Genomic DNA, 27098 nt, shown 5'->3' on the forward strand with positions numbered 1-27098 from the left:
GGGCACCGAATCGCGCCGTACTGTACTCCACGTGAACTGCGATTCACTTCGTCCCCCGTTCCCTTTCAGGCAGGTATGTTGATTGACTCCCTGTTCTAGCATGATTCAAATGGAGATAATGGATTTGTGAGGATTATACAGAAATGCAAAAACAAGGAGCTGGGTTTGGGACCCAAAACATGCAGGCTTCGGGTACAAGGTGGTCAGTTATTGCTTAGAACATGATTTCCTCTAATAACAGGCGACATTGTTACTAAAAGAAAAGGAGTACTTGTGGCACCTTAGAGACTAACAAATACAGACTAACACGGCTGCTACCCTGAAACCTATTGTTACTCAAGAGTCCTTGATCTATTGATTACTATCTGCAATGCAGGACAGCTGCTCGCTCTGCATGGGTCATGGTAGCACAAGTTAAGTGCCAGTAAATCGCTCCGAAATATTCGATCAACCCTAGAGAAGTTTCCTGACAGGAGAAGTTGCATCCACGGCTTGGGGGAGGGGGGGGGCGGTTAAATATGTATTTGGTGGCTCCCTCCATCCGCCACCCAGCCTCATTTAAACAATTATCGAGGGGAAAAATCAGCGACCGAGTGCATGAGTGCCAACAAAGGCGCTTCCCCCCGGGGGCTAAACAGAGAGACTGGGGCTAAACACGACGCCTACTACTCGGAAAGAAGCAGCGAGTTGCAGTGTGGGGGGCACCGAGATGTATTAAACTGGCAAACATACGTAAAGGTGCTTTACAGCTAAATAGTCTGCGGGGGACGGGAGACGGAGAGAGAATTTTGGGGCATTTACAGCCGAAGATTGTGGCTGAAATTGACCATGATGAAAAAAGAGAGGTGTGCAAAATGCATACACACACACACACATTAAACGACGTTAACTGCCATAACATTAAAAACTTTGTGTCGTGTGTTCTATTTATATAAGTAATACATAGAGTTGTGTATGTTATCTAAGTAATATAACATATAATATTATACCATCGTGTAGGTAGGTATGATATGAGAAATACCTCACACTTTCTGTGTGTATATACACACATATATAATACAAACAGCGAGTTATAATATATACACTTTGTAGATGTACGCAGTATATGTAGTATATACATATAAATACAGCTCATATTATACATAATATGTACAAACACACACATCTATAGTTATGTATATATAACATAATACTCTTAGACGGGGGTCAAAAATCTACCACTATTTCGTGTCCTGTCACTTCTCTTTTCCATCATGGTCAAATTCAACCACAATGTTCAGCTGTAAATGCCCCAAAATTCTCTCTCCATCTCCCCCTGCTCTTTTCTCTCTTTCTTTCTGTTTATTCGTCTCTCCGAAAAAATACACTTCCTCTGTTAAAACCCGGGGAGCCTTAGCCCCATTACAGCCCCACTCTGCACTTTCCCCAGAGCAAAAGATTCCTGATGCAAACCAATATCTATCCCTAATTTTACAGAATCGGGGCTAGTTTCACGTGTTCCTATGGGTGTCTAAACCTCGGGGTATTTTTCTCTTTTCCAAGTGGAGTCATGTTGAGAGATTTAATCGGCAGTCATAGTTAAAAACACACAAACACAACAATGCAGTTGTGAAGTTAAAATCCCCTTAATGACTGATAACTTGTGACAGTGAGACAAATAAATGGTAAGGGGTGGATGGGTCATAAGCCCTTTCAACCCTAAAGTGAAATTTATCAATAGCCGTCCTTTAAGCCACGCTTTTCACTCTTCCTAGAGGAGAACCTTGAGGAAGCACTAATGATCAGTTCTTGCATTTTACATATTTTTTAAAATATTTAGTTTAACCCGAGACCCGAGGCGGAAGTGAGCTGAACTGGGACGGAGGGGGGGCGGGGGGAATGAAGTGGCTCTCAAAATAAAGTCACTGACATTTTTTTTAACAAATCACATTTAAAACTAATTCTAAAGAAACCCAAAGCAAAAAAGCAATACCAGAACTGAGGCCAAAATAATGTTTCCAGGGGAGATTCATAACAGACCTGATTGCAATGCTAAATTCCCAAGGAAGTAAACGAGAGAACTGATTGCAAACCTAAATGTCCAAGTTATGACTTTTGCAGATGAAACTCTGTTTTGTATGCAATAGCGCAAACACAGATTCAGCTCAGAAATAGCCTCTTCCTTGAAAGAAAAATGTCATAAAACTTTACACGAATGCTTTAAACAAATCTTCCCTCTTCCCCATTACAAGTGGCTGTCATCTAATTTCTAGGCTGATCTTTATAAAAACAAATGTCCTGCATTTTATGAACATTTCAGCAAAAATGGGGAGCCGTATTTTCTCCTGAGGGTTTTTTTTTTTCCAATACTGTTGTTATGTATCTCCATTTATGTATTTAGTTGTTTTTTTTTAATGGACGTGTGCAAAGTGAGTTTGTTTGGGATTTTCTCACCCCCCAGATATCCCTTTTATTTCAGGTTAAATTTGCAATTAGAGGATTTTTAAACTTAAAACAAACAAACCTAACTTAAATTTGCACCAAACAAAGAAGCTAGCAAAAACAAACCAACCCCAAAGTACACCTAAAATGTCCTCAGACTCAATCAATATGGTTCTTTCTTTAAATTGCATTTAAGAGAGAGAGAGAGAGAGAGAGAGAGAGAGAGAAACACCGCCTAACTTTAGATTTCAGGAGGAAGTGAAATGAGCAAAATTTTCAACAGCGCTGCTTCTGGTATTCCAAAATTGTCTTGGAATCCAATTGAAGCACTCAGCAGAGTGGAGCCTGCTGTCTCGGAGCAGCTTGTTTTCAATCACAGACTTTTCAATCCCATGCCAGTCAAGATGTCAAAAAGGTCTGCTTGCTGACTGCAGAAAGTGGGGGAAGGAGGCAGTAGAAACCACTCCAAGAAAACATCCCAAGTTCAGGAGGAATTCTGTCCCCAGTCAAATTGCCTTAGACAAGAGTCGTTTCCCTTTTTGCTGGAAGAATTTTATTTCATTTTTTAAAATGGCTTTAACAGTATTTTTCTCCTAAACTAACAGAGGGACGGAACTGGGAAAAAGGGGTGAAAGAAGGGGGGGGGAGATCGCACTGGCATGAAAAAACAGCAATTACAAAGCAAGAAATTAGATCCTTGGTGTTATTAAGTGTGTGCTGGGGATTAAAACAGTTGCTCTAGATCAAGGAGTAAAAAGCCCAGAAGTGGAATAAAAATATAGGAGTATTATCGAGCTTCTGCGAATTTGGAGAGTCTGTTAAAATCTTAGCGCCCTCCCAATGTGAGCACCTGCCTGCACTTGTTAATCTGTATTTCTAGCAACATCTAAAATATCCCCATTGAATAGAATCTGAAGAAACACAGCTGGAAGAGTCCCTTCGAGCCACTTGAAGTCCCTTCGAGCCACATTCACAACAGCTGAATTGACGTCTTATCCAGAGCAGGCGTGCAAATCCGAATTAGAATTCTCGTGTCAGGATGGCTCGGAGCAAGGGTGGCCAGGCTACACTGCACTGCCAGCTCAGTAGAGAGTTTATCCTCGCCATGTTTTTACACGTCTTTCGGGTCTTGATGTTCCCTTGTAACGAGGGGGTTTGGTTAGGCGCATGTGTGGAGTTTGGGACTCGAGCGAAAAAAAGAAGCTGAATTCGCTTCAGTCCTGCTCTCTGGTGAGTCAGTGGCTTTCTCTCTCTCTTCCCCCCCCCCCCCGTCAAAGGCTTCAGGGGGGGCCGGGAGCTCTTTAAAATCTCAAGCAATGTAAGAAGGGCTGGGCTGGGCTGCAGGGAGGGGTCGCTAGGTCAGAGGGAGAACGCGATCCGGTCTTACCACGACAAGAGTAGGAATGTCCCTTTTCATGTCTGTTTACCTGTTCGGGTGTGAAGGGGGTGGAGGAGCAAGTTGTATGGGGCTCTACGTTCAGCAGGACGTTGTGTGTAACGGAGTGCGGGGGCTGGGTGTGTTAAAGAGTGGAGGTCGTGCGTGTGAGAAAGTGTTTGTGCATGTGAAAGAGAAAGAGAGAGAGAGAGAGAGAGAGAGAGAAGTGTGTGTGTCTCCATAGTCACTGTGAAAGAACCACCAAAAGATCTTGTGCCGGATCATGTCTGTAACGCCCTTAAATTAACTCTGGGAGCAAACCTCCAGCTGCAACGTCCACAGGGCTCCCCTGCTACTGACCCGACGGGGGAGCAGGAACCTCTACGTTGTGTTTCCATGAGTAGCAGCTGCACGTGCACCGTCCATTTCTGTGGCTGGAGCCTGGCTTCGGCCAACCCCCCAATTCCTGAGAGCACCGAGTACATCTAGGGCTCCCTCCTGGGCCTCTCCAGACGCTGTTATCTCAGCACCTGGCAGCGTGTCTGCAAGGCACCGGCAGAGAACTAGGTGTCTGTGCACACAGGCTGAAGAGCAAGAACGTGTGTGTCTATGTCTGCCAGAGAGGGGAGTGTGTGTGTGTGTGTGGGGAGGGGTTTCCAGGGGGCATAGTGATGGGCACCTAACTCAAGGAGCCGAAGGAAGGAGCGGGTCGAGTGTGTTGCGTTTGATTATCCCCAGCTCTCCCTTTCTGAGAAGTGTCCCGGGGAAACGCTGCATGACAGTATCAGTTATGAAGCCCATTAGCCTTACTCATGCAAAAACCCCATTCATTTCAAGCGGATTTTGGTCACAGTTATTGGACCCCGCGGTTTTGTTTCCCCACCAGTAGAGATATAAACAAATCGGTATATTCACACACTACTGTACACACGGCGTATGTGTGTAGTGATGTATTTATAACCACACTGGTTACATATGCATTAGGGGCTTCCAGTCTCAGATTGACCTTGAATGCAAAGCTCAATACATAGGAGCATGTGAATATACGTGTGTGTGGATACACACAAACACATATACAGCGAGACACACTCCTGCGTTCTTGATATATAGATATAGATCTCTGTCCATACTAGTGCAAGTACCTTTAGAAAGTAAATAACTTTGTTGACCATAATCTCACATTTGTGGTATGTGTCAGTGATTTTATCTATGCATCTTGCAAAAGGCGTGCAATATATTATGTGTGTGTATGTGTGTGTGTATAAAGAAAAGGAGTACTTGTGGCACCTTAGAGACTAACAAATTTATTAGAGCATAAGCTTTCGTGAGCTACAGCTCACTTCATCGGATGCATCCGATGAAGTGAGCTGTAGCTCACGAAAGCTTATGCTCTAATAAATTTGTTAGTCTCTAAGGTGCCACAAGTACTCCTTTTCTTTTTGCGAATACAGACTAACACGGCTGCTACTCTGAAACCTGTGTGTGTATAGTATGTGATCTATATGTGGGGCCTCTGTGTTTCTTACAACACAACAGCGTCTTCAGTTACGGTACAGAAAGCGTACTAATCCTGTTTTCTGAGACGGAAAAGAATTACTTTTAAAAGCTGCCCGAAACTTGTGTCTGTGTTATTAGTCACCGCCCTGTAGCACAGCTCGTGAAATGCTACAGCCCAGGATGCAGTAAATTGGGAGAGGAGGTAGAAGAGAGACAGACTGCACTGGTCATTGCTTTCTACGACATTTAAGAACAATCAGTATTGAAGGAAACGTTTCCCTTTCTTGCACAGAATATGGAGGTCCCTTTGATCCCCTTAGGCGACATGTATCCTGTTTTATTCTGATCTTTCAAGGGGACAAATGAAATTACGGCTGAAGAATCCATTTCTAGCAGGAAAAAGCCACTATTAGCATCGCGGGGCGGGGGGGGGAGTCTATGCGTTTTTAAAAAGCGATCAAGGGGCGCCAGGACATGGAATATCAGCCAGTGGGTTTGAAGCTGTTGCCTGTTACTGGAAGCTGCAAAGCCCAACAACACAACTAGTTGCACCAGCCCGGCACCGAGTGTGGACTCCAAGCAGGAGGGAACCTCTCCATTGAAGGGGGGTGGGGGAAGAGGGTTTTAATAGGATTTGTAGACCAAAAACAAAACAAAAAAACAAACCCCGCTTGGGTGTAATAAATTGTCACTTGTCATCGATAAATAATTAACTAATACTATCGTGAGGTCTGAACCGACCGGGCAGGGACCACAAGAACGGCGCTTGCAACTTGAAGACAAAAAGAGAGAAGACGGGCGGACGTGTGCGCTGTTTGGTGGAAAAATCAGAACAGCTGGTGTCGCCTGGAGCAGGACAATTTAAGGGGTGTGAATTCAAGGGGGACATGACCACTAACTTTCCTTTCTGGGGGGTGGAAAGAAAGAAAGAAAGAAAGAAAGAAAGAAAGAAAGAAAGAAAGAAAGAAAGGATCAAGTGGTGGAGAGGTGTAGGGCAGGGGATCTTTTGGGGCTCCCCGGTTTACCAAGACCTTTAATTAGGACCCTCGCTAGAAGAAGAATGACCAATTGCTCATCAGGAGGAAAACCCACGAGCCCCAGGGACGCTGCCCGCAAGCAGGCTGCTCATTTTAAGAAGCGTCCTGGCTCGAAATAACGCGCAGTTGCGCCTCCGCCGAGCGGTTTCCTCCTCTCTCGCGCGCACACACAACTCCTGGTTCTCCGCGTCACACTGGGGCTGGTAGCTCCAAGCGCAGGGCTCGGGAGTCAGACCCGTGGCCGCCTTTCCCATAGACTTTGCACTCGATCAAGCAAAACGCCCATTGACTACGACGGGGAAAGCAGCCCCTGGTAGGCGTTCAAATCCCTGAACCGTCCCGTGCCTCGGATTCAAACACCCAGTTCCATACAACTCGGTAGAAAGGGCTGCTGCATCTAATTAACTACCTGCGGTTTAACTGTGGTCTTCCTGGCAAGAGAAGGAAACTGACCCCCCTCCACCACCCCCAGTTAGCAAAAGCCTGCTTGCTTCCTTAAAGTCAGATGAGCTTCTCCTATCGCCTTGCGATCACATAGGTGGCGCTCCTCCCCTGCTAAAGTCTGCCCTAGCACCAGCCAGGTCGCCTGCACAAACCAGCAATCCCATAAAACCATTGGGGATATCAACTGAGGCGCCAGGTGAGTAATAGACAGGATAATCCAGAGAGATTGCTCGCCGTTTACCTCGATCCACAAGCGCCACAATGGTTACTCATTAACGTTACTATATACAAATAAGATACTCAGGAGATAAAGCCATTTGCAAGTCAGAATTACACCTGGGGTGCATAACTCTTCTCTCGTGAGGCCTGGGTTTTAGCTTGCCCGCATAGGAAAAGAGCAAACAGGCAAGGGAAAGTTGCCCTTACTTCTGATCTCCAGGTGTGAGGTTTGAAGATTTCCCCCCAGAGTTTATGGGGCTATCAGCGGGACCCAGCTATTTTGAGAAGGGCTAGTTAGATATCTCAGTTCCATTGAGGCATTTGGGGCGATCTGCCTAATCAATGAGCCCAGAGGCAGCGCGGAAGAGGTCGGACAAGAACAATTGTTTTACATCAGACATGAACAGCGCGTCTCGCTCTTCGCCCAAGACCCTCTCCCTGAAAATATTTCAAGTTCTCAGTGCAAGCAGGCATCATAAAAAGGAGCAAAAAAATCTATGAGCCCCAAAGTAAATTACTCTTACACCGCTTCAGTCTATAACAGAAAAGTGAAGGGTAGCTCAAGTTCTTTTACACATTCCCCTCGAGCCCTACACTTCGGCTTCAGTGAGACGTTCACACGTGGCCAAAAGGACGGCGTTTCCAATACACTTTTTATGCATCAATTATTGCACAGGTCAGGAGCAGCTCATTAGTAGCCATGGACGTCTAGATCGACTTGTGATAATGCTGCTTTAAGTTTCCTTAGCGGTAGCTGTGCGTGTGATACACAGCTTCTGGGTCTCTAGCCATTCCCAGCCAGCAGCCTTTCTGCCTAGAAAGATCTGGGACGAAACTGACGCCTTTCGAGTTGGGGTTTATTATTATTTAGAGTCCAGCTAAATAGGGTGCATCATTTAAATGAAATTTCTTACTAGGCCTCACAACGGGCTTTCAAGAGACCCAAAGAAAAAAAAGCGCTCGACCTTAATCACGTCAGTGGGTGCAGATTGATCCATCAACATTTAACACGCAGTGGTTTAAAACAAGCCCATCTATCCGGCTCTCAAATATTATAAAGCACCCTCCAGTGAATGATCAACTGGAGACAGCTCTGCTAGGAATTTGTGTGTTTGTGTGTGTAAGTGCAATATATATGTATGTTTAGGCAGTGTGTGTGTACATGTGTTTGCACTGTGTGAATGTGTGTGTAATATGTGGGTCTATACAGCACTTGTGCAGTGTGTATTTATGTGTGTAGTGTGAGTGCTTCTGTTAATGGCTTTATGTCTGTATATAGCGATGTGGGTTACTGCTCCTAAAACTCCTGTCAACTTTCTTTCCTCTACTAAGTACAGGAGAAAGTACAGAACAGTCAACAGTTGGACTCTAACATTTTGAGGTCGTTTAGTTTCCTGTAGTATAAAGAAGCAAAAATGTTTTATTGGGGTTCAATTTTAAGATGAAATGTCCTTTTTCTCTCAAAAACTCTCCATGAACAGAAGATCGGATCAAATGAACCCCGAAGTGTGACTAACCCCTTTTTTTTCATGATGTTTTCAGCAGCAGTTCTTCTTAAGGGAAGCGTCCAAGTGCCTCTTGCAAGGGGATTTTAATAGGTTTGTAGAAGGTTGCTGTGTATATATCCACTTTCACCAACTGGACCTCTGTTTATCTACAAACCACTCAATTCAGAGGCCTTACAAGGCAGAGGAAGGAGAATAAAACAGGATACAGCCTGGAAGTGGATCCTTATAATATTTATTACTGGCTGGAGATGAATCACTTTCCAATATATAGGCCACTAACTGTTAAAAGAAATCTTTTTTAACAAGGAAAAATATATACATAATGTTTGAGAATGTGATCAAGGAGTTGGCAAATGTACAGAGAGCTGCTGCCAATTTTCTTCATTTCTAATCTTATAACCTCTAAGGCCTGGTGAGGGTAACTAGAAATATAAACCCAATGATTAAATACTGAATTTGTGTTCCTGCTGCAGTCATTTTATGTCTTTATTATTATTACAACCATAAAAACAGGACAAGTTGGAGGAAGAAAAATGTGCTTTCAGGGCAAAATTAGAATGATTCTACTCCGAAAAACAGACAGCAAGAAATAAAATAGTAATACCACACCACATTGTAAGCACTTTACCTGCAAATTTTTGAGGAGGCTTTTGCATTAAATTTTAACAGATCTATTCTCTAATTCTTCACTTTTGCTTTATTAATTTATGCCAGATAAAAGCATAGCTGAGCCATTCTCATTAACTTTTCAAATGTCACTTAATATTTTTCCATTAAAAAACTTGACTGTGTTGCATATGAATCCACGTTTTAAAAAGAAAAAGAAGAAAAAAGTGTATTATTAAACAGTTTGGTTCAAACTTGTATTTTCCCAGGAACATTACAAGCTATCCTTCTCTTTACTGCTTGATTTAAAAGAATCCTTCTCAACTCATTTCACATGGAAGATCTTAGTTTTGATATAGAGCAAGGAACAGAAGAAACAGAAAAGGCAATATTTTAAAAACCCCTCTCTTCTCCCTCCAGTTCAAGTTTTTAGGAAAGTTTCTATTAAGGCATTTCACAAGAGGCCCAAAGACATTTCAATAAAAATTTATTGAAACTTCAGTGACTTTTAAAAGGGGGGGGGGGGAGAGAATTACAGAAAATCCAAGAACTTCTTGACAATTATATAACACAAAGTATACCTTCATTTTTCTTTTAATCAGGTCTGAGCACCTACCTGACTTTCAAGCCATTAAAATATTCACCCACTCAAACAAAGACAACAATAAGCAAAACAGTAAAAATCCATTGTGATTTTGACACACCAAGGGAATTGGAAAATATCTTTTAAAAAGTAAAGAAAAACCTAAATTCTTCGTCTCTCTCTCTCTCTCTCTTTTCCTTTCAAGTTACTAGAGAAGTGTGTTGTCATTTTATTAATTTTTTTTTGAAATTGTATACTGAGAGTAGCACTTTTAACACTGAAAAACAAGGGTTAACCGCTACAATGGCACATTTCTTTCATTCTTGTTTAAGTTAATTGATTTTTTCTTCTTTTTCTTTTGCATTCAGATCTTTTTTTTTATAAAAAAAAATCAGCTAAGTTTTTGCATGGTGGTGAACCAAAAGAAAAGTGAACACTTAGCATTGGGCTATATTTGGTTGGTTTGTTGGTTTTAGGTGTGTTTTTAAAGGAAGTAAGAACTTGAAAATGACTAAAACAAAACAGAAAAAAAACAGCTGCAGTCATATTTACAGAGATATGTACACTGTCAATAAATTAAAGTTTAATTTTGAGTATTCATATTCCACTTATTTACAAGTTATCAAATAATTACATAAATACTTTCTGTCTTAATAATAGTGTCCACTTTTTTCTTCTCATTATGTTTAAACCTTATTATTGCATATACAGTAAAAGAGGGAAAGCTGTAATAAACCTACAGTCAAGCTACAGAGGTTTTTAGATAAAATATTTTCCCCTTTCCAGCTACATTTTTTATTTTTGTTGTTACAAAGGGGAAGGGTGGGAAGAAAGGGGTATGGATCATATTTTTTATTTGTTTTTTTAATTTTTATCCCTGGGATTTTTAACAAGCATCCAAAAATAAAACAACCCCCTCCCCCCAAAAGCTGACTACTATGGAACATGCAAAAAGCCATAAGGTGGCTTTGAGACATCACAATAATATGTCAAAAGACACAGCTTCCCTTAATAAAGACTAACAAGAGCTATATTTAATAACCCATCAAAAAAAAAAACAATATTGAAAGAACTGATATGCAAGTTACTTACACATTTTTTAGAAAAAAAAATCACTTTTCTTACTTTATTTTTAACCCATATGTTTGTTTGCTTTACACATTGAAGAAAAGAAATAAACACCACCCACAAAACCACCTTTCTGGCCTACATGTCATTGCAGTGACCAGCATGATCGTTGATAGCAGCTTTCAAACCAGCTCTTCCACCTCCAGGCCCCCACCCCTTCTCCTTCGCCCATTTCAAGATACGTTTTGCTGATAAGCCAGCGCAGTCCGCAGAAAGCTGGGCCGGGCCATGTGGTTTCCTTCAAACAAAGTGCACTGCGAGCCTGATTTGAAATGAGACAAGAAAGGGGAACCCCACCCCCGTGTTAACACACTCTTCCCCCCTCCCGCCCCTGGAGTGGAAGGGGGTGCAGTGGAGAGGCGACACTATTAAGGAGACCCACTCCTGGATCTGTCTTGCTTGGATTCAAGTCCACTCACGAGACGCTGGATGTTCTGCAGTTCGCTGGTCGCTTCCTTTTCCGAGCAGAGTTTGGGCGACAGGGACACGGAGCCCGAGGAGAGAGTTGAGGACCTGCTGTTGAGCTCTGAGCCCGAGTCCAAGGCTACTGAAGCGGGGCTGGCTGCCATGTTGCCAGCTTTGCCCTCCCCTGTGCTGCTGGCCACGGTGGGCAGCGCAGTGGTCAGCAGGCTGCTGCTGTCAGGCAGGGGCACGGGAAGAGAGTAGGGGCTGTACCTCAGTCGAGGGCGGACGGCGCTGAGGAAAGGGTGCCGGTGAACCGAGCTGCCGGCTACGGAGGAGGCCGCGGCTGCCGCGGCCATGTAGGTGTAGGGGTACGGAAAGAGGCTTCCGAAGGGAGACATGGCCAGGCCCTGCGAAAAGAAAAACAGAAGCAAAGGGGTGGGGGGGGGGGACTGTCAGTGATGTTTCACCCTTTGTCCATGTTCCCAGGCAGCCCAGAGAGAAAACACACCGCTGGCTCGGCTCGCCACAAATCATCCCCCCCTGGCTGGGCAGATTTGGGGTCTGGTTTATGGAACAGGGAGACTCACACGCAGCCTGCATGTCAAAGGCGGAGCAGCTGGGATTGTGAGAACTTACGCCCCCAGCAGACCAGGGCCAGGGCATAGCCAGACTACGGATTTGCAAGCCTGAGTGCCCCAAAGTGGAGTCACTTCAATTCATTTGGAAACACCTCCCCGGCTTTCCACAAAAGGTGCTGATCACCCATTCAAACCACTGGGCCCAACGCCTCTGAAAATCGGGCCATTTACACAGGATGCATTCGAAGTGCCGAACTTTAGGCACCCAAAGTTTGAGAACTGTGGGCCTGCAAATAGGAAAGAGAGCATGGTCCCTCATGGAAATTAGGGGAGATCCCCCCTTTCCTACCCAACTATATTCTTATTTTACTTTTTAGAGCCCTCCATTCTCTCTCATCGCTGACTGATGAATTTCAACTAGCACCGATTCCCCCTCTTTCCCCCCCCCCATCACCTTTAAAACAAACACATCACACTTGAGATTAGTAAGGATTCTTGGAAGTAAGGAAGTCAGAGAGCTTGGAACTGAACGAGATCTAGATCAAACACCCTGTACACAAGTTTCCCAGGGGAAATAAAAATGAAAGCCTAAAAAAACAAAACAAAACCAAAAAAAAACAACCCCGTTTTCTATTGCAGGTTAATTTTTATACAACCTGGTATTTTCAACCCGTTGCAATTTTGTAAAACCGCTCCCCATCGCGGTGCGGGTGGAGGGGTGGTTCTGACTCTGTTCTTAGTTGCAAGGGTGTAAATCTGAAGTGAGAACCCAGTATAAACGAAAGGCGAGTCGGACCCCTTGGGTGCTCAGGGAAAGGCAGAGCGCATCCCACCGCGTGGGAGGGAAAGGAATCCCAGCCCAGCAGCACCCTGTGAGCGCCAGGGCTAGCGGAGGGCAGGCCTGGGGGAATACCTGAGAGGCCAGGACGTGCTGTTGGAGGTGAAACGGTAGCGCAGCTGCCGACGCCCCAGAAAGTCCTTGAGCCGCTGCTGTGGCCATAACCGTGCTTTCCAGTCCGCTGACCCCGGCCGAGGCCCCGGACACGGTGGCCAGCAAGGGGCCCATGCCAGCGGCCATGCTGGAGAAGGCTCCCCCCATGGCAAACTGACTGGGGTGCAGGAGGAGCGGGTGCCCGTTGCCCAAGGGGCTGAAGAACTGCTGGCCCGCCAAGCCGTGGGGGAAGCCCAGGTTCTGCAGCGGCCCCTGGCTCAGATGCGCCGGGCTGTCCGTCTGCACCGTGAGCGGGGCGAAGGGCTCCTTGCTCAGCAGCCGGGACTCATCCACCTTCGGGGCGTCCATGCGGGGGCTTTTGAGCTCCTCGCTGCCCAGGCCTCTGGTGCTGGAGGAAATGGTGGCTGGGCTGTGCCTGGAATCAGGGGGGGCTTTCTCAGTCCGGCTGGGGCCTTCCCTGCTCTTGCCGGCCGCGGAGTCGGTAGAGAAGAAGGGCGCTTTGGCCGGGCTGCCGCCCTTCTCCCGGGGGTCTTCCGCCGCCGCCGTGGTGGTGCTGATCTTGCCAGAGTCACTGGCCTCCGGCAGCTGCTGCTCATCTTTGCTCTCAGCGTCGCTCTCCCCCTCGCTGGGGCACAGGTCTGCAAGGCAAAGGAGCAGGCGCTATTGCATAATACTGGCCCTGGCTGCAGACCCCATGTGCCCTGCCAGGCAGCACCTCTCTCGGCGCTCCCCTGTCCTGGGGATAGGGGGAATATTCCGTGCAAGCCTGAACTAAGAAAATAGCGAATCCTTCCACTCCAATCAGCAGAGGAACAACATACACGTGTGTATGGGAAACTACCTCAAAGTGAACGTGCCTCGGGCCAGAGCCTTCAGTTACACCGGGGTAAATCCGAATTTGCTGCCACATAAAGCTGGATTGCTTGGTCCGGCGAAACTGAGAGCAGGTGGGGGGGCGCGCAAACAGAGGATTTAAAGAATAACGGTATGGGAGTGTTGTTTGTTTATTTCTAAATCACTTTCTGCAGCTTTCAGACTTTTTTTTTTTTCCTGTTTAAAGACAGGAAACCCGTTGCAGGCTTTGAACAAACTCCTTCCCTCCTATCCCCACCCCTCCTGGCCCTGCATAAGATTCCTGGGTATTTTATCTCCTAACCTAAGTGCAACCTCCAGGTGTTAAGATCTAGTCTGTTTTTCAGATCCCCTCCCACCTCCACCTCTGCACGACTTTAAACCACAAAATAAATAAAATAAAATAAAATCGGAGGGGAAGGGGGAAGAATTGAAAAAGAAATACAGTGTCTCGGCCAACACAACAGAAAGCCTAAGGCAGATTTCAAAACCACCGCCGAGAAAAGGGGAAGAAAAAGAAATCCAAGGCGATTTTTCTGCAAGAAAGTAGGATTTAATAAAAGGGGGCTGGGGAAAAAGCCTGCCTTTAATAACAGATTGAAACATGAATATTAATGGTCCGGCTCCAGTTTTGAACTTTTGCCCCGTAGTCTGCCTTTGCTCCCTTGACTCAGGGCTGGCTCCTTTCTGAACCGCAGGGAGGGGAAAGGAGGGGAAAAAAGAGATTCAAAGCACAGCAGCAGAAGAAAAAAAGCGAGGGAGGGGTGGGGAAGAGAAGCGGATCTGTATATGTAAGGAACCTTCAGCGGATGCATGTTCAAAATCATTTGCTTCGCTGTAGCCAGAAGTTTGGACAGGAGCGAAACTTTTCCTTCACGCCAAAAAGGAAAACCATGAAGAATAGACACGGCCTCTGGCGTAGGTGCTTGCGGGGAGGTGAGGGGAAGGAACCTCACCTTTCAGATTGGATGTGCCCACCGCAGACACGGCGGGGGACGAGGACTGAGCGAAGCACTTAAAGGCGGTCTGCTCGTTAGAGGACTCATCAGAGGTCCCGTTCTCCTTCTTCTGCCTCTCGTCATAAGCTCTCATGGACTGCAAGGTCAGCTGCTTTCTGCGGGGACAGCGAGGGAGCAGAACTTCTTCAGAGGGCTTTTTCGCTCTCCCAGGACTCCAGTTAACCTGCTAACTAGCACAACTGCCCTTCTGCACCCCACTACCTCCACCTTCCCCTTCTGGCTGTGCAGCAGGAGGGGCCACAGAATCTATGTTGCATTAATAACGACTTTGTACATGTCAGATGTTTCCCCCCCGTGTGTTCGGTGGGGATTGGGTCACATTTATGACGGATCAGGGTTCATGGATTGGAAGGAATACATTTTTGCAGGCAGAATTAAAACGCTGCGGGTTGTCTGCTAATGAGAAGAGATTCTTGGAAGCTGTTAGCATCAGTACTTAGCTAGGGAAGAGTATTAAATAAATGAGGAGGAAAAAAATCATTCCCAAGCGATTAGCTTTTAAAATGTTAGCGTGTTCCTGGGATATCAGGCATCTTAATGGTTGCTACGATTGCTAGGAAGTGGTTATTTTGCTAGGTACTCTATGTAATCTTTCCCCCAACAATTAACCCGGAGTGAAATCTATTTATATTTAGAGAGAAATTAGAAATAATTTCCGACTTGTGGCTTCAGTGTGGGATTTGTTTTCAGTTGATAAAATGCTACCTCCCCAGTCAAATGAAAGGCGTCTCTGTTAGGGCATTAAAACAAGTCTGTTGCCACAATGAAAATGCTTTGTTTGTTTCTATATAAAATATGAACTACTCCTACTTTACAGAAATAAAGTCCTAGACAATTTTATAATCAGGATGCCATCTCTATAAAAGAGATGTATTATATTTTCTCTTCAGTACAGAAAGAGGGTTTTAACACCCCAAGGAAGATACCAATGTATACAAACAATGGCATGTATTTACCCGTGGGCTCTCAAATCTATACTTCATTCCTCGTATTTTCCAGAGCCAGCTGCAAACACATGCTTTAATATCCTCGCCTTTTAAGAGAGATTTCTATCCTTGGCCGTATGTCATTCTCTTCTTATGTCACTTCTCATATCAATCCAATGCAATATTGAAAATAAAAGGTAAAAACACAATCGAATCACCCGCAATCTGTTTTGCTTTATGAAACAAACTCTCCTTATTAAATTTGGCTGGGGGAAGGGGCTAGTTCGGAGCGAGCTGTAAGTTATATTGACCTCTGGACATGTTCTAAAGTTGGCAAAAGAGAAAGAAACAGGGCAACTTTTCAGACTTACCTTTTCTCCCTCCTTCCATTCCCGGTGTCGCGAAAACCTTTGGCAAAGGGATTGTTGTCAATTTTTAATTGGGTTATCTAAAGGGGGAAAAAGGTGGGGAGAGGCCACAAAGTAAGGCACCTATATTTTCAAACTCTCCCCCCTCTCCTGCAATAGATACAGCAGGAAGTTTCCTCTTCAAGAAACACACAGCACATAAATCTATACGCGGAGGTGCAAAGATTTTTGCGTTGTCAGGGGCAAGCAGATTACTTGGTGGATCTATACATTTTAATACTCTGGCTTTGCACAGTTCTAAAGACACGTTTGTCTCCTCAGTTACACAGATTGGCTTAGTCGAGTCAATCGCACAGAATGGCTTGCCACTGAAAATCCCCCATGTCCCTAATACCGGGCTGGAAGGAATGTAACAAAGTGCACTAGATCCATTAAAGTTATGCCCCAGTTTAAACTCTTTAAATGCCATAATTAAACCGCAAGCGAATCATAGCCACCCCCCTTGCTATACAATAAAGAACTTTATATAGTTACATTGCACAGCGTGTGCTGGGGGGGAGGGGGAACACAGAGCTGATTTTATTGAAAACGCCTTGTAATGCATCAAGATTTTTTAGATTAAAAAGCACTGAGTTACCCTTGAAAACATTTGTTTTCGCTTATCCGCTTTACATTTTTAAAGCCTGTTTAAAGAATCGGTGGAGATCTTAAAGAGACACTGGGCAGATTTAAGCCCCCCCCTCGAAGTTTGCGGAGCGCCTGTAAATACGAGGCGAGGAGTTTACACTAGAAATATGCACCGAGGGTTTCATTTACAAAATCGGGGAGGTGAGGAGGTGTCAAGGTAAGAGGGAAGGGTGTTTTATTTATGTATTTATTTATTGCAAACCCAACAACCTCCGCTTAGAGAGCAAAGCAGCTCCATAAAGCATAACTTATGCCTTCTGTTTGGATTCCCTGAACTCTGCATGGTGTCTTCTTGGTCTCTAAAGTTAAACCCAGAACCCATCGATTGCACGAAACTAACAAAGGTCTGGCTAGGTGAGTCGTGGAATGTGGGTTCTGACCTCTCGGGCAAGATCGCTGAGTTAGAGCAGGGGGCGAGGGGCACTTTGCTTCCATTACCATAGGCTTTACACACAATTTCATGGCAATAAGACAAGTACATTTAGTTCTACTCTGCAACGAAGTTAGGCTCCGCTGACGGCTCCAAGAGAGCTGTGTTGCTAGCAAGTCTCAGGGCAAAATCTAGCCCCATCTCTCCTGCACACATTTCCCTTCTATTTCCTTACCAAAAAAAGCAGGCTTGCAGAAATCGTGTAAACTCCCCCCCCCCCCCGCGCTCCCTACAATGACAAATAGCTCTTTAAAATATAATAATTAGGGCGTGAGGAATCTTCCCCTCAACTTTTAAAATATTCATCTCGTGGGATAACAGAAGGGGGACATAGAAGGATTTACACATCGCAGAACTCCAGCAACTCAGCCAGGTGCTTTAAATCCAGCACTTTTTAGTCTAACAAAAGAAGTTATAACGTGTAGAGAAAAAAATAAAATAAACACCGCCAGTTTTCGCAAAAAGAAAAGGAGTACTTATGGCACCTTAGAGACTAAAAAATTTATTTGAGCATAAGCTTTCGTGAGCTACAGCTCACTTCATCGGATGCATTCAGTGGAAATGCATCCGATGAAGTGAGCTGTAGCTCAAGAAAGCTTATGCTCAAATAAATTTGTTAGTCTCTAAGATGCCACAAGTACTCCTTTTCTTTTTGCGAATACAGACTAACACGGCTGCTACTCTGAAACCTCCAGATTTGGCTCTTTGGTTCCCGAGACCAGTCTCCATTTTCCTAGACTCAGCACTCAACAATCTCCCAAATAGAACTCATTGGATGCAAATGATCCCCTGGCAGACGGGAAAGGAGAGGTCTGTCGCGCTGCAACTTTGTCCACACTACCTCGTTCAGCCCTTAATGTTAAACTCTGCTAGAGAGCCTCCCTGATCAGAACCTCCTCCTCCCACCCCCGAATCAATAACAACAGTAATAAAAACATTGCATGGTAGAAATAATAATAGGAAGTAAAGGTGCGTTCCAGCCTTATCGCCAGTGTTGTCAAAGGAGGTAAACTGGTGCAAAGGCCAAAGGCAATGCAAACTACAACCCCGGCTCCGGCCTGTCTTTCTGAACACCGATCGGATTGAGTCCCTCCTGCCCCCCTATGTTATCCATATTTAATCCACACCGAAAACACAGATACCCTCCCTCACGTGCACACTCAGTGTAAACCCTCCCGTTTAAAATAACATTTCCAAGGCAAACTGGATACGCGATATTAGGAGCCTTGTTTGCACTCCAAAAAAAAAAAAAAAGAGAGAGAGAGACAGACTTCCTGATTTTTAAATCAACAATGCACCAGAAAAGCTTTATTAAAAGCCAAAGCACTTAAAAAGAATCCCTCCCGAATCGCCTTACCTTATCGTTCTGGTATGCGGTCACAGCGATGAATTCAGTTTCAGGGAATACATAGGTCCTGAATGTACTGTAGGGCAGCTTGAGTATATCGTTGGCTCGTACAATATGGAACCTCGGTTGGTATTTGTGCATGGAGTTTAAAATTGTCTGCAATTGCACGGGAGGAGGGACACGATCAGATACAAAAACAACAACCGGATTTACAAGAGTGATCGGTTGGGAGGGTGAATTTGTTCCCTCTCCATTCCCCACACACACCTTACAGTCCCCCACACGTTGACAGCTACACACTTCAGTTTTCAATTAATACACATCTCTCTGTGTATTTTGAAATCGACCAGCATTTTGGCAGCAGATGGTGGAGGGGGAAGAATCGTTTGCGATAAGGACAACATGTATTTTAATTTAAAAAACAATCCAGGGCCTTAGTTGTAACTAATTGACGGTCCCAATCCACTTAAGGCCTTCTGCGAAGAGCAAAAATGTATCATCTAATCAAATCACAGCCAGCAAATGCAATCTTCACAACATTAGAGATTTCCCAACTCCCTGCTCCTTTGCAGAGTCTTCCCAAGGAGAGAGAGAACCCTAGAAGATCATTTAACTTCTTTTAGCACTTATCAGACTATTTGTTTGATTTAATTATTAAGTTAGTTTTTATCACTGCACACCCAGTAAATGTAATGGAGTGGGTAGAAATGAATGGGCCCCTTGACCTCTCATTCTTGTGTCTGTTTATTTTCTCTCTGACTTGCATTATAGTATCTTGATGAATATATATTTAAATGTTTGCATTCCCGGGCATTTAAACCACCCTTTATAAACATACCCATATAATTCCCTACTGTAAAAATGCAATCCTCTCTATTTTAAAGCCAATGTTGCTCCAGTGAGTTTCTAGATGTACCAAGATTGAAAATACTATATTCATCAAAAGGAAAATAAATTAGTCACATTATAAACTGGACACGTGAGTGTTAAAGAGGAGGGTTATTTATTTATTTATTATTGCCACAAATCTATTCTTTAGCGAGTTAAAATCAATGCAAACGCTTCTCTTTTTTTCTTTTCTTTCTTTCTTTTTTTTTTTTTGCCTCTTTGCAACCCCCTCCCGCAATATTCCAACTCTGCAAGACTATGTAGTTTGCCATGGGCTGCACCCTCTTTGCAAACTCAGTGGCTCTGGTTCTGTTGCAAATTGTGGGTGGGAGGGAAGGAGTGAAAGAAAAAGTAAGAGAGGGATCAAACGGAAAAGGAACTTACAAATCCATGCTTGTCAGAAATATTGTTAGTCAGTTTAAGTTTGTGGAAAGTGACGACTTTGGACATCCATTGTTCTCCCGTAGCCGGACTGTCCGGGTGGATGTACATTCTCTTTGGCATTTCAGGATCAGCTTTGCCGGCTACCATCCACCGGGAATTATGGAATTTATATCTACAATCATCAGCCGCCACAATATCCATCAATAAAATGTACTTGGCCTTTTTATCCAGCCCAGTGCATCTCACTTTAAATGGAGGAAACATTCTCCTAGGGATAGAGAAGAACAGGAAGAGAGAGAAAAAGACAAGATAAAAAACCCCATACAAACAAACAAACAAACAAAACCCTACATGAGTAAACTCCTATATCCCAGTGCCATTTCAGCCAGTAATGTCATGTCTCAATAGAAAAAGGCCCTGAAATAAACACGATGTATTCCCCCCCCCCCCACAGAAAGTATTCTCTCTCTTTTTTTTTTCAATCGCTTAGAGGTTTCAAGAGAAAATTCTTCCTCGAAAAAGTATGTACTGAGGATGTGTATATTTCCCTACAATCGCCACCACATTCCCAGCCCTCCACTCACAAACTTCAAAGCCTGACATAGCAGTTGGATCTTGAAGCCATTTGTATTTATTTGATTTTATTTCCCTGAGTGCTACACAAAGAGACACGGGAAGCCATTTGGTTAACTGTGTAAATGTTCTGCATGTTTAGGAGTCAGTCCATTAGCTGTGGGGGCGAAACAAGATTTCTGCCGGGGCCGGGAAAGAGCCACAATGTTGTACGTAAGTGTGAAATTCAGATCCAATAATGTCTCAATGTAGGGGAACATATCTGAGCAGGGCTCCTTGCAAACCACATTCCCCTATGCTCCTAAATCCATGCAACAGGATACCACAAATTTGCTGTTTATTATACCGAGTGGTTGGCATTCAGCAATCTTCACTTAAAAGGAAACACATGACTTTGCAACAAATAAGAAGTATCTAATACTCTTCAATCTTTCCTGCAAAAGTTTGGCCACAGAAAAATGGGGGAGGCGGTAGTGTCTATAGGGGCAATTTTCTCCAGCTCTCAGTTCTTTTGTGGCTATATAATCTACAAGTCATGCAATAAAAAAACCTATAACTTAAATATTACTATTATAAGCATTATAGGATTACTTCTCAGGAATGGTTCGTTAAGAATTATTTGCTCTTGCAGATTGCATATGAATTAGCAGTGTTTATAATAAAATACAATTAAGTACTATTAATTGTGTATATATGTATGTATATGTCTAACGCATATGCGTGTTATTAGTATACACATTATATAATACATATATAACATACCCATATTCATATTTAATATAGTCTGTGTGTGCACTCAGAAATGAAGGAATTAGATAGATAGATAGATAGATACCAAAATTGCTTGCAAATTTTGCAGACAGAAACCTATAACTATGCATTGTGTGTAAGATTATTTTTTCTTTTTCTTTTTTTATCAGTTTATGTATTTCCAAACGCCATTAGTCAGCACAAATGCTTGCATAGATCACAGTAGAAACACAGATTCATAAGGAAGCAACAGAAAAAGGTAAGTCATTTCATCTAACACTACTATATTTACTTCAACAGCAGAATTATGTCCCCTTTTCCGGTTATAAAAGACAACATGCAGTAAAGCAGAAATCAAGCCAGTTAAAATCCTAACCAAAATTCTAATATTGGTTCTAATATTCTAATAACTTCTAATATTCTACAGTCACACTAAGCTGTTGTCTCACACATGTGTGCATGTTCACACACAGACACACTCAGCATCCACTATTGGCGATTCAGAAGCTGAATAGGGCCGTGAAGCGCAGTCACTTCAGCTGTCTGAAAGTTTTTATCATTCCAGATGAAACAAGTTTTCTGGAGGAAGTCGTTGGCTTGCTTTGGGACTACATTGTGGGGTGGAGGGGAATACAGAGTGAAACACAGAGACCTACCTTCCTGATTTAGTGATTACCATTTCTGTGCCCCTTTTGTGAAATTGTTCCCAAAGTTCTTTGGCTTCCAGATGCACTTTGGGGTCATCTTCCACCTCTTCCTCTGGCTCCAGGGTTTTTAGAGGCCTCAGATGAGCTGCCGCCTGGTGACCCAGGGAAGAAAAGGGAATGCCAGTCTCAGCCGCCCCGACTAATTGATCCATAATCGGTTTGGCCAGAGCCCCGGGAAGGGAGAGGGCAGCCGCCCCATTGGGAGGCAAAGCAAGCGCCGGGAAGAATGGAGGTTGGTGTCCCAGTACTGCACTCATGGCAAAGTCCGGTGCCCGGTGAGGTAAAAAGGGATGATAAGCCATGCTTGTCCCAGGGATTACTGGATCTCTCATCGGTATACTCATCCACTCCCCCCGGATCTTCCTACAGCTGGAGGAGCCCTGGAGTGGTTTCTAACAGTACATCATGGGGGGAAAAAATCACCCCAAATAGGGTGTGCGTGGGGGAGAGATCTATAGACACAGAGTACATGAAACAAGAAAAACTCTACACACTGCAAGTGGCCCAGTCAGGAGACATAATCACTCCGGACAGCTTCTCCTTGTGGCGGCTGCTGATTAGTCTGGCTTTTTTTTTTTTTCCTGAGTGGAAGTTCTTGCATGCAATTTCAAAGGATGTAGAAGAAGAAGAAGAAAATCCAAGGATGTCGCAGTTGCTGACGGGGGTCTCCGCCGCGGACGCAGGCGCTCCTGGAGCCTGTGTATGTTTTATTTCCCTCTCTCTTCCTCTCTGTCCGTTGCAGAGGTTGAGGGCTCGAAGACGGGCTTTCTCTCTGTGGTTTGTTTTCTTGTTGCGGTGTGTGGGTCCCTTCCCTCCCTTGCACAGAACAGAGCCTGGGAAGGGAAGGGAAGGGGGGGCGGAGATAGAAAAACAAACAAAACTCCCCACAAAACAGAAAAGGACCCGGCTTGATCACCCTTCTAGCAAGCAGCAGCTACAAAATTTGCAGTGAAATCTCGCTTCCGTTTCCCCTCCCTCCCCCGCAGAGCCTTCGGAAGGAGCCCTGATTCCAAGAAGGATCTCTTCTTCTTTCCTTTCCTTTCCCCACTTCCCTTCTCTCTCTCTCTCCCTGCCTTTTTTATTTGGAATTACACCCTTGTCTCCGCTCCAGCACACTCCAGCAGAGGGGAGAGAGAGAGAGAGACTTTCAGCTCCAAGAATTCCCTGTGAGCTCTGCTGCCCTTGCACCGGATTGTCTGGATGTGTTATGGGTCGCAGGGGAGCTGGAGCCTAGTTGATTGGCTCTTTGACGCTTTCGGACCAATTGTGTGGCTCCATAGGCGTGGTTTTGACAGGTCGGGTGGAGGGGGACAGAGCCGAGTTATAAAAAGAAGGTGTCGGAAACTGTAACGCTGCAGCAAAGCATCACTACTACTCCATGGCGTGTGAATATGTCAACATGATCCGAGGGGAGGGCGCAGCGAGCCACTGGGGAGCGAGCGAGAGAACCGCCTCTAGGTGGCTTCTCAGAGAGGAAATCGCCCCCTAACCCGGCTCGAGCTGCTCCAGCCCTAGAGAAGGGGGGGGGGGGGGCTGGGAAAGGCTCGCCTCTCCCTGGAATAGTGCAGGGCTCCGCGGCTCCTTCCCTTTGGCCAGATCTCGGGCTGGCCCGCGCTGGGCATTTTCCTTTTCGACTTAGCAACCGCCTGGCTCAGCGGGGTTTGCATCGCCTCGCCGCCTCGCAGGACAATAGCCAGGGCAGCCGCTACGGGGGGGGGGGGGGGCTTGGAGCCGCGCTTACCTTGCCATGGAGCGGCACCTTAGTTCTGCCATCCGGGGGTGCGCGATTTGCAGCTGGTGAACGGGCCTTAACGAACCGCGTCTCTAGGGGCTTGAGTCCCCAGGCCCTGGTTAGAAGTGCAGGGGATAAGGTGCCCCAGGACCCACACGTTACTCTCCGCCCTGTGCTAGCTTCTACCTTGTACACACCTTGGAATCGAGTCTACGGGGCACATACAGGGAGTGGCTATAGGCCAGAAACACGCGAGTACCAGAGTCAGACGCAGGGATATAGACTAGTCTACACCCTAGACATGTCATGTTGGAGCCAGTGGAACGCAGGGTACGTGACCGATGCACGCGATAGATGCATTGTCTCGAGAGGCGACCGCTGTTACACGTGTGTGGAAGGCACAGGGGTCCCCCCCCCCCCATGAGGTCTGCGCTAAAGCCGCCTAGAGAGAGGCTCACTCGGAAGGCGAAAGTGTCTCAAGGCCTGGCTCTTCTTCTAAATCTTTTTATCCCTTTGTCACCAAGTCTTGGGGGGGAGGGGGGATATCGGACTCGGGGATCGCCTTTATGATATGCAGCCTCGCGCTTCCTGCTCTTTTCTTCACCCGCATAGCAATCGGGGGGGGGGGGTTAATTCTTCTTCTTCTTCTTTCTTCTTCTTCTTCTTCTAAAGCAAACCGTGAAATCTTGCTCTCCGGCCTCTGATGTGGCTGAGTCCTTGTCCCAGTGGCTTCTAGGGGAAACTGGGGAATGGAGGGGGGGGCAGTTTTTTTTAAGCAGTGGATTGTGCTAGCAGTTCATGCTGGCACCGAATGGGTTACTCTTTAGCCCAGCTCCTTCCCACCCCTCCTCCTCCAGATGGGTGCGCAGGGAGAAGACGGGAAGTGCAGTGCAATTCTCTGTGCTCTTTGGGGATGGGAATTTGGTGGGGGTTCGAGAGGGCGAGCCCGGAATAAAGCACAATCAGACCTTTCCTAGAGTACCCCAAACCCCTGATGACTTCAATGGGTTGTTAAGGAATGCAGGATCGGGCCCCAGCTAACATACCCCTTCTGTGTCCTTCCACCCCCTCTGTGTTACTTTAGGAAGATCAGAGCTGAGCTGGCTTTGCCTTGGCAGTTTATGTTCCTTTGGGAATGACAATGCATACATGCAAGTCATATCTTGCGGATGGGGCTCGTGTGAGAGAGAGACAGAGCAGAAAATATGTGGAGTGGAGTTTGAGTGTGGCTGTGGGGAGGGAGGGATGGAGCATGTGTGTGTTGAGTGGGGGTGGGAAGGAGGAAATGAGCAGCCAGAGAAATCATACAGATGTACAAGCTGGGGTGGAGAATGTCACATTTTGGGGAGGGATCCCCCCCTCGCACACACACTCCGCTTACAGAAAGGGAAATAAATGCTGGGAGCAAAGCAGAGAGAGAGAGCGAGCCGGCAGTGGCATTGTGGCCTAAATGCATGTAGATAGCAGCGGAACATCTAAAGTGATTAGCTCTTCTAACGTTGCATTTTTGACGCACATGGTTAAGAGCGCTTGGCGCCAGCCTGGTGAAATCCCTGTAGTAACCAGCGTCTAGGATCACTTTGCATTCACCAAAATATCTCCCCTTCAGTCTCAGGCGGGAGGGCGGAGGGGGAGCAGGGACTAGGCCTTCAAAGGCGATGCGGGTGGATGGGAGGGCAGGAGAGAGAAAGAGAGAGAGAAAAGAGTCGCATTTTTGGCGAACCCAAACACTTGGATCCTCTAGTGATTCTTTGGGCTAGCTAATCCCCTTGGTTATAGTTTTCAGCTAGTTATGGCAGACAGAGGGAGAGAAAGTGATTGCAGATCCTTCCTCCAACCCCTGCTAGAAATCCTTGATTCCGTGTCATTCATTCCCTCTCCTGCCCATCAGAACCTGAAAATCACAATGAGGATGAGGCTAATAAAATAATGAATAGAATAATCAAAATAAGCAAACCTCTGCTCTGTAAAACTGTTTGGTGCATTAAAAGTTTCCAGAAATCCAGGAGCTCTTTAAAAGCAACCCCCATGAGTTCTCCAGTGACCGAAAGGGTGTTTGCACGCAGTTGTCTGGTTGTGTATCAGAAGTGTGCCTCTCTGTGTATAGATATACACTTCTATCTATATAGGGGTGTGTGTATTTGTATATACATTTCCGTGTGTGCATGCAGGGGAATAAACACACCATGCATACACCCAAAGAACGATCTGCACATACACACAGGAGATAATTGTGGGTTTGGGTTTGGTTTTTAAAAGTTTCAGTGCAGAACTGCATACTTAACCCCCTTGGAGTAACGTCGCCTATAAATCCACCACCCCTGCTAGGGAAAACAAAGGTAGCGGCTAAAAGAAAGAAGTTCATTTATATTTTTCCACGCAGACCCTCCCTCTGCAAAATGTCCCCCCCCAGCCCTCCATTTACTAGGCACTGAAAATGTTTGTGGATTATGATTTCCAATCGCATCGTCTTGCTAATGGTGTACAAACTTCCGCCAATTATGAGTGACCTCCCAGACGAAGCCCCCCGGAGACTTCTATTATGAAGGGATGCTGCACTAATCTAGGATCAAAAGCAGGAAGGTGCGAACTCCCTTTGTCTCTCCTCGGCCGCCTCATTCCCTCTCCTGTGTGTGATAAATCTACACTGGCGCCGACTGCGCGCTGGATGATTAATTTGCAAGCAAACAAAAGGGACCTGATGGCCAGCCATCTAAGTTAAATATTGGCCAGCGCTTCCAGCTACTTGTTAGCCCCTCTCTTGCAAGGCAAGCAACAGGGTCGAGCGCCAGCACAAAAGCAAAGGGCGAAGCGCCAGGGCAGGGGAGGGGAACGGGGCCAGAAAGGTTGGGAACCTGGGCTGAGCAGAAGCAGAGCCGATAAGGTGGCGAGATAAGGGTGGCTTTTCCCTGCCTTATTTGAAGCCCGGGGACGAAGCATGTTAGACGCTATCTTGCTCTTCAAAGAGGTATTGAGATGTTTTCTGTCTCTTGGAGGAGTGGTTAGGCCAGGGCCCCCTCTAATCTTTTAACACAAGGACTGTGATAGCGAAGGCTGCAATCAAATAAATAAATAACACGGTGGTACCTTCCCTGTCCCCTCTGACCCTGAGCCGATCAAACGTTCCCCACAAGCCCCCCCCCCCGCTCCCCGACGGTTTCATTCACGAGAACTTTGCCTTAGCTCCACTCACGTCAGGCTTTTCGGTCCTCTCTTGACATATACCCTGAAGAGGCTGCGGCATGCCAGCCTAGCGGTTAGCTCTGGCCTTGGGGACACTTGTTCTGCGTCCCCTTTCAACGCCAATAACCCATTTTAAGTCTACCTGCCTGTATGCGCCAGCTATTGTGCGCTCTGTGGACACTAGGTTGTTTGTGTGCCTAGACTCAGTATGAGAGTGTGCACTGTGCACATGTACGTGCACTGTGTGTGCCCGCCCGCTCGCGCTCGGTGTCTGTAGATTTGTGTGCGCACTGTGTTTGCGGGTGCACTATGTATGTGGGCACGATATATACGGATATTTGTGTTTGCGCGTTATGTAGGTGTGTGTACTAAGTAGGTGTGTGTATATATATATATATGTGTGTGTGTGTGTGTATGTGTGTGTGTGTGTATCATTGCTCCATATCCATAATGTGTGTGCATTATGTCTGTGCATATCTGCATGTGTGTGCACTATGT

At 45.6% G+C, this 27098-nt stretch overlaps 1 protein-coding gene across 1 annotated transcript; it reads right to left on the minus strand.

Annotated features, from left to right (window-relative positions):
* Positions 1-9577: 9577 nt before the first annotated feature.
* On the minus strand, positions 9578-23895 carry TBX3 (T-box transcription factor 3). The gene is made up of 7 exons (XM_038373938.2): positions 21635-23895; positions 19656-19923; positions 18393-18539; positions 15922-15998; positions 14562-14719; positions 12715-13391; positions 9578-11630 (listed from the first exon to the last, which is right to left on the minus strand). Exons 1-7 carry the CDS (start codon positions 22027-22029, stop codon positions 11187-11189), a joined length of 2166 nt encoding a protein of 721 aa, XP_038229866.1. The 5' UTR covers positions 22030-23895; the 3' UTR covers positions 9578-11186.
* Positions 23896-27098: the final 3203 nt, after the last annotated feature.

The sequence above is a fragment of the Dermochelys coriacea genome, chromosome 15, assembly GCF_009764565.3.
Source record: "Dermochelys coriacea isolate rDerCor1 chromosome 15, rDerCor1.pri.v4, whole genome shotgun sequence".
In the NCBI taxonomy this organism is placed as follows: domain Eukaryota; kingdom Metazoa; phylum Chordata; order Testudines; family Dermochelyidae; genus Dermochelys; species Dermochelys coriacea.

Coding starts and splice junctions, on each gene's coding strand:
- TBX3 (XM_038373938.2), bottom strand. CDS start 22,029: ATGAGTATACCGATGAGAGATCCAGTAATCCCTGGGACAAGCATGGCT. Junction 15,999..18,392: donor CCGCATACCAGAACGATAAG/GTAAGGCGATTC, acceptor TTCCCCCTTTAG/ATAACCCAATTAAAAATTGA. Junction 13,392..14,561: donor GGGCACATCCAATCTGAAAG/GTGAGGTTCCTT, acceptor TTTGCCTTGCAG/ACCTGTGCCCCAGCGAGGGG.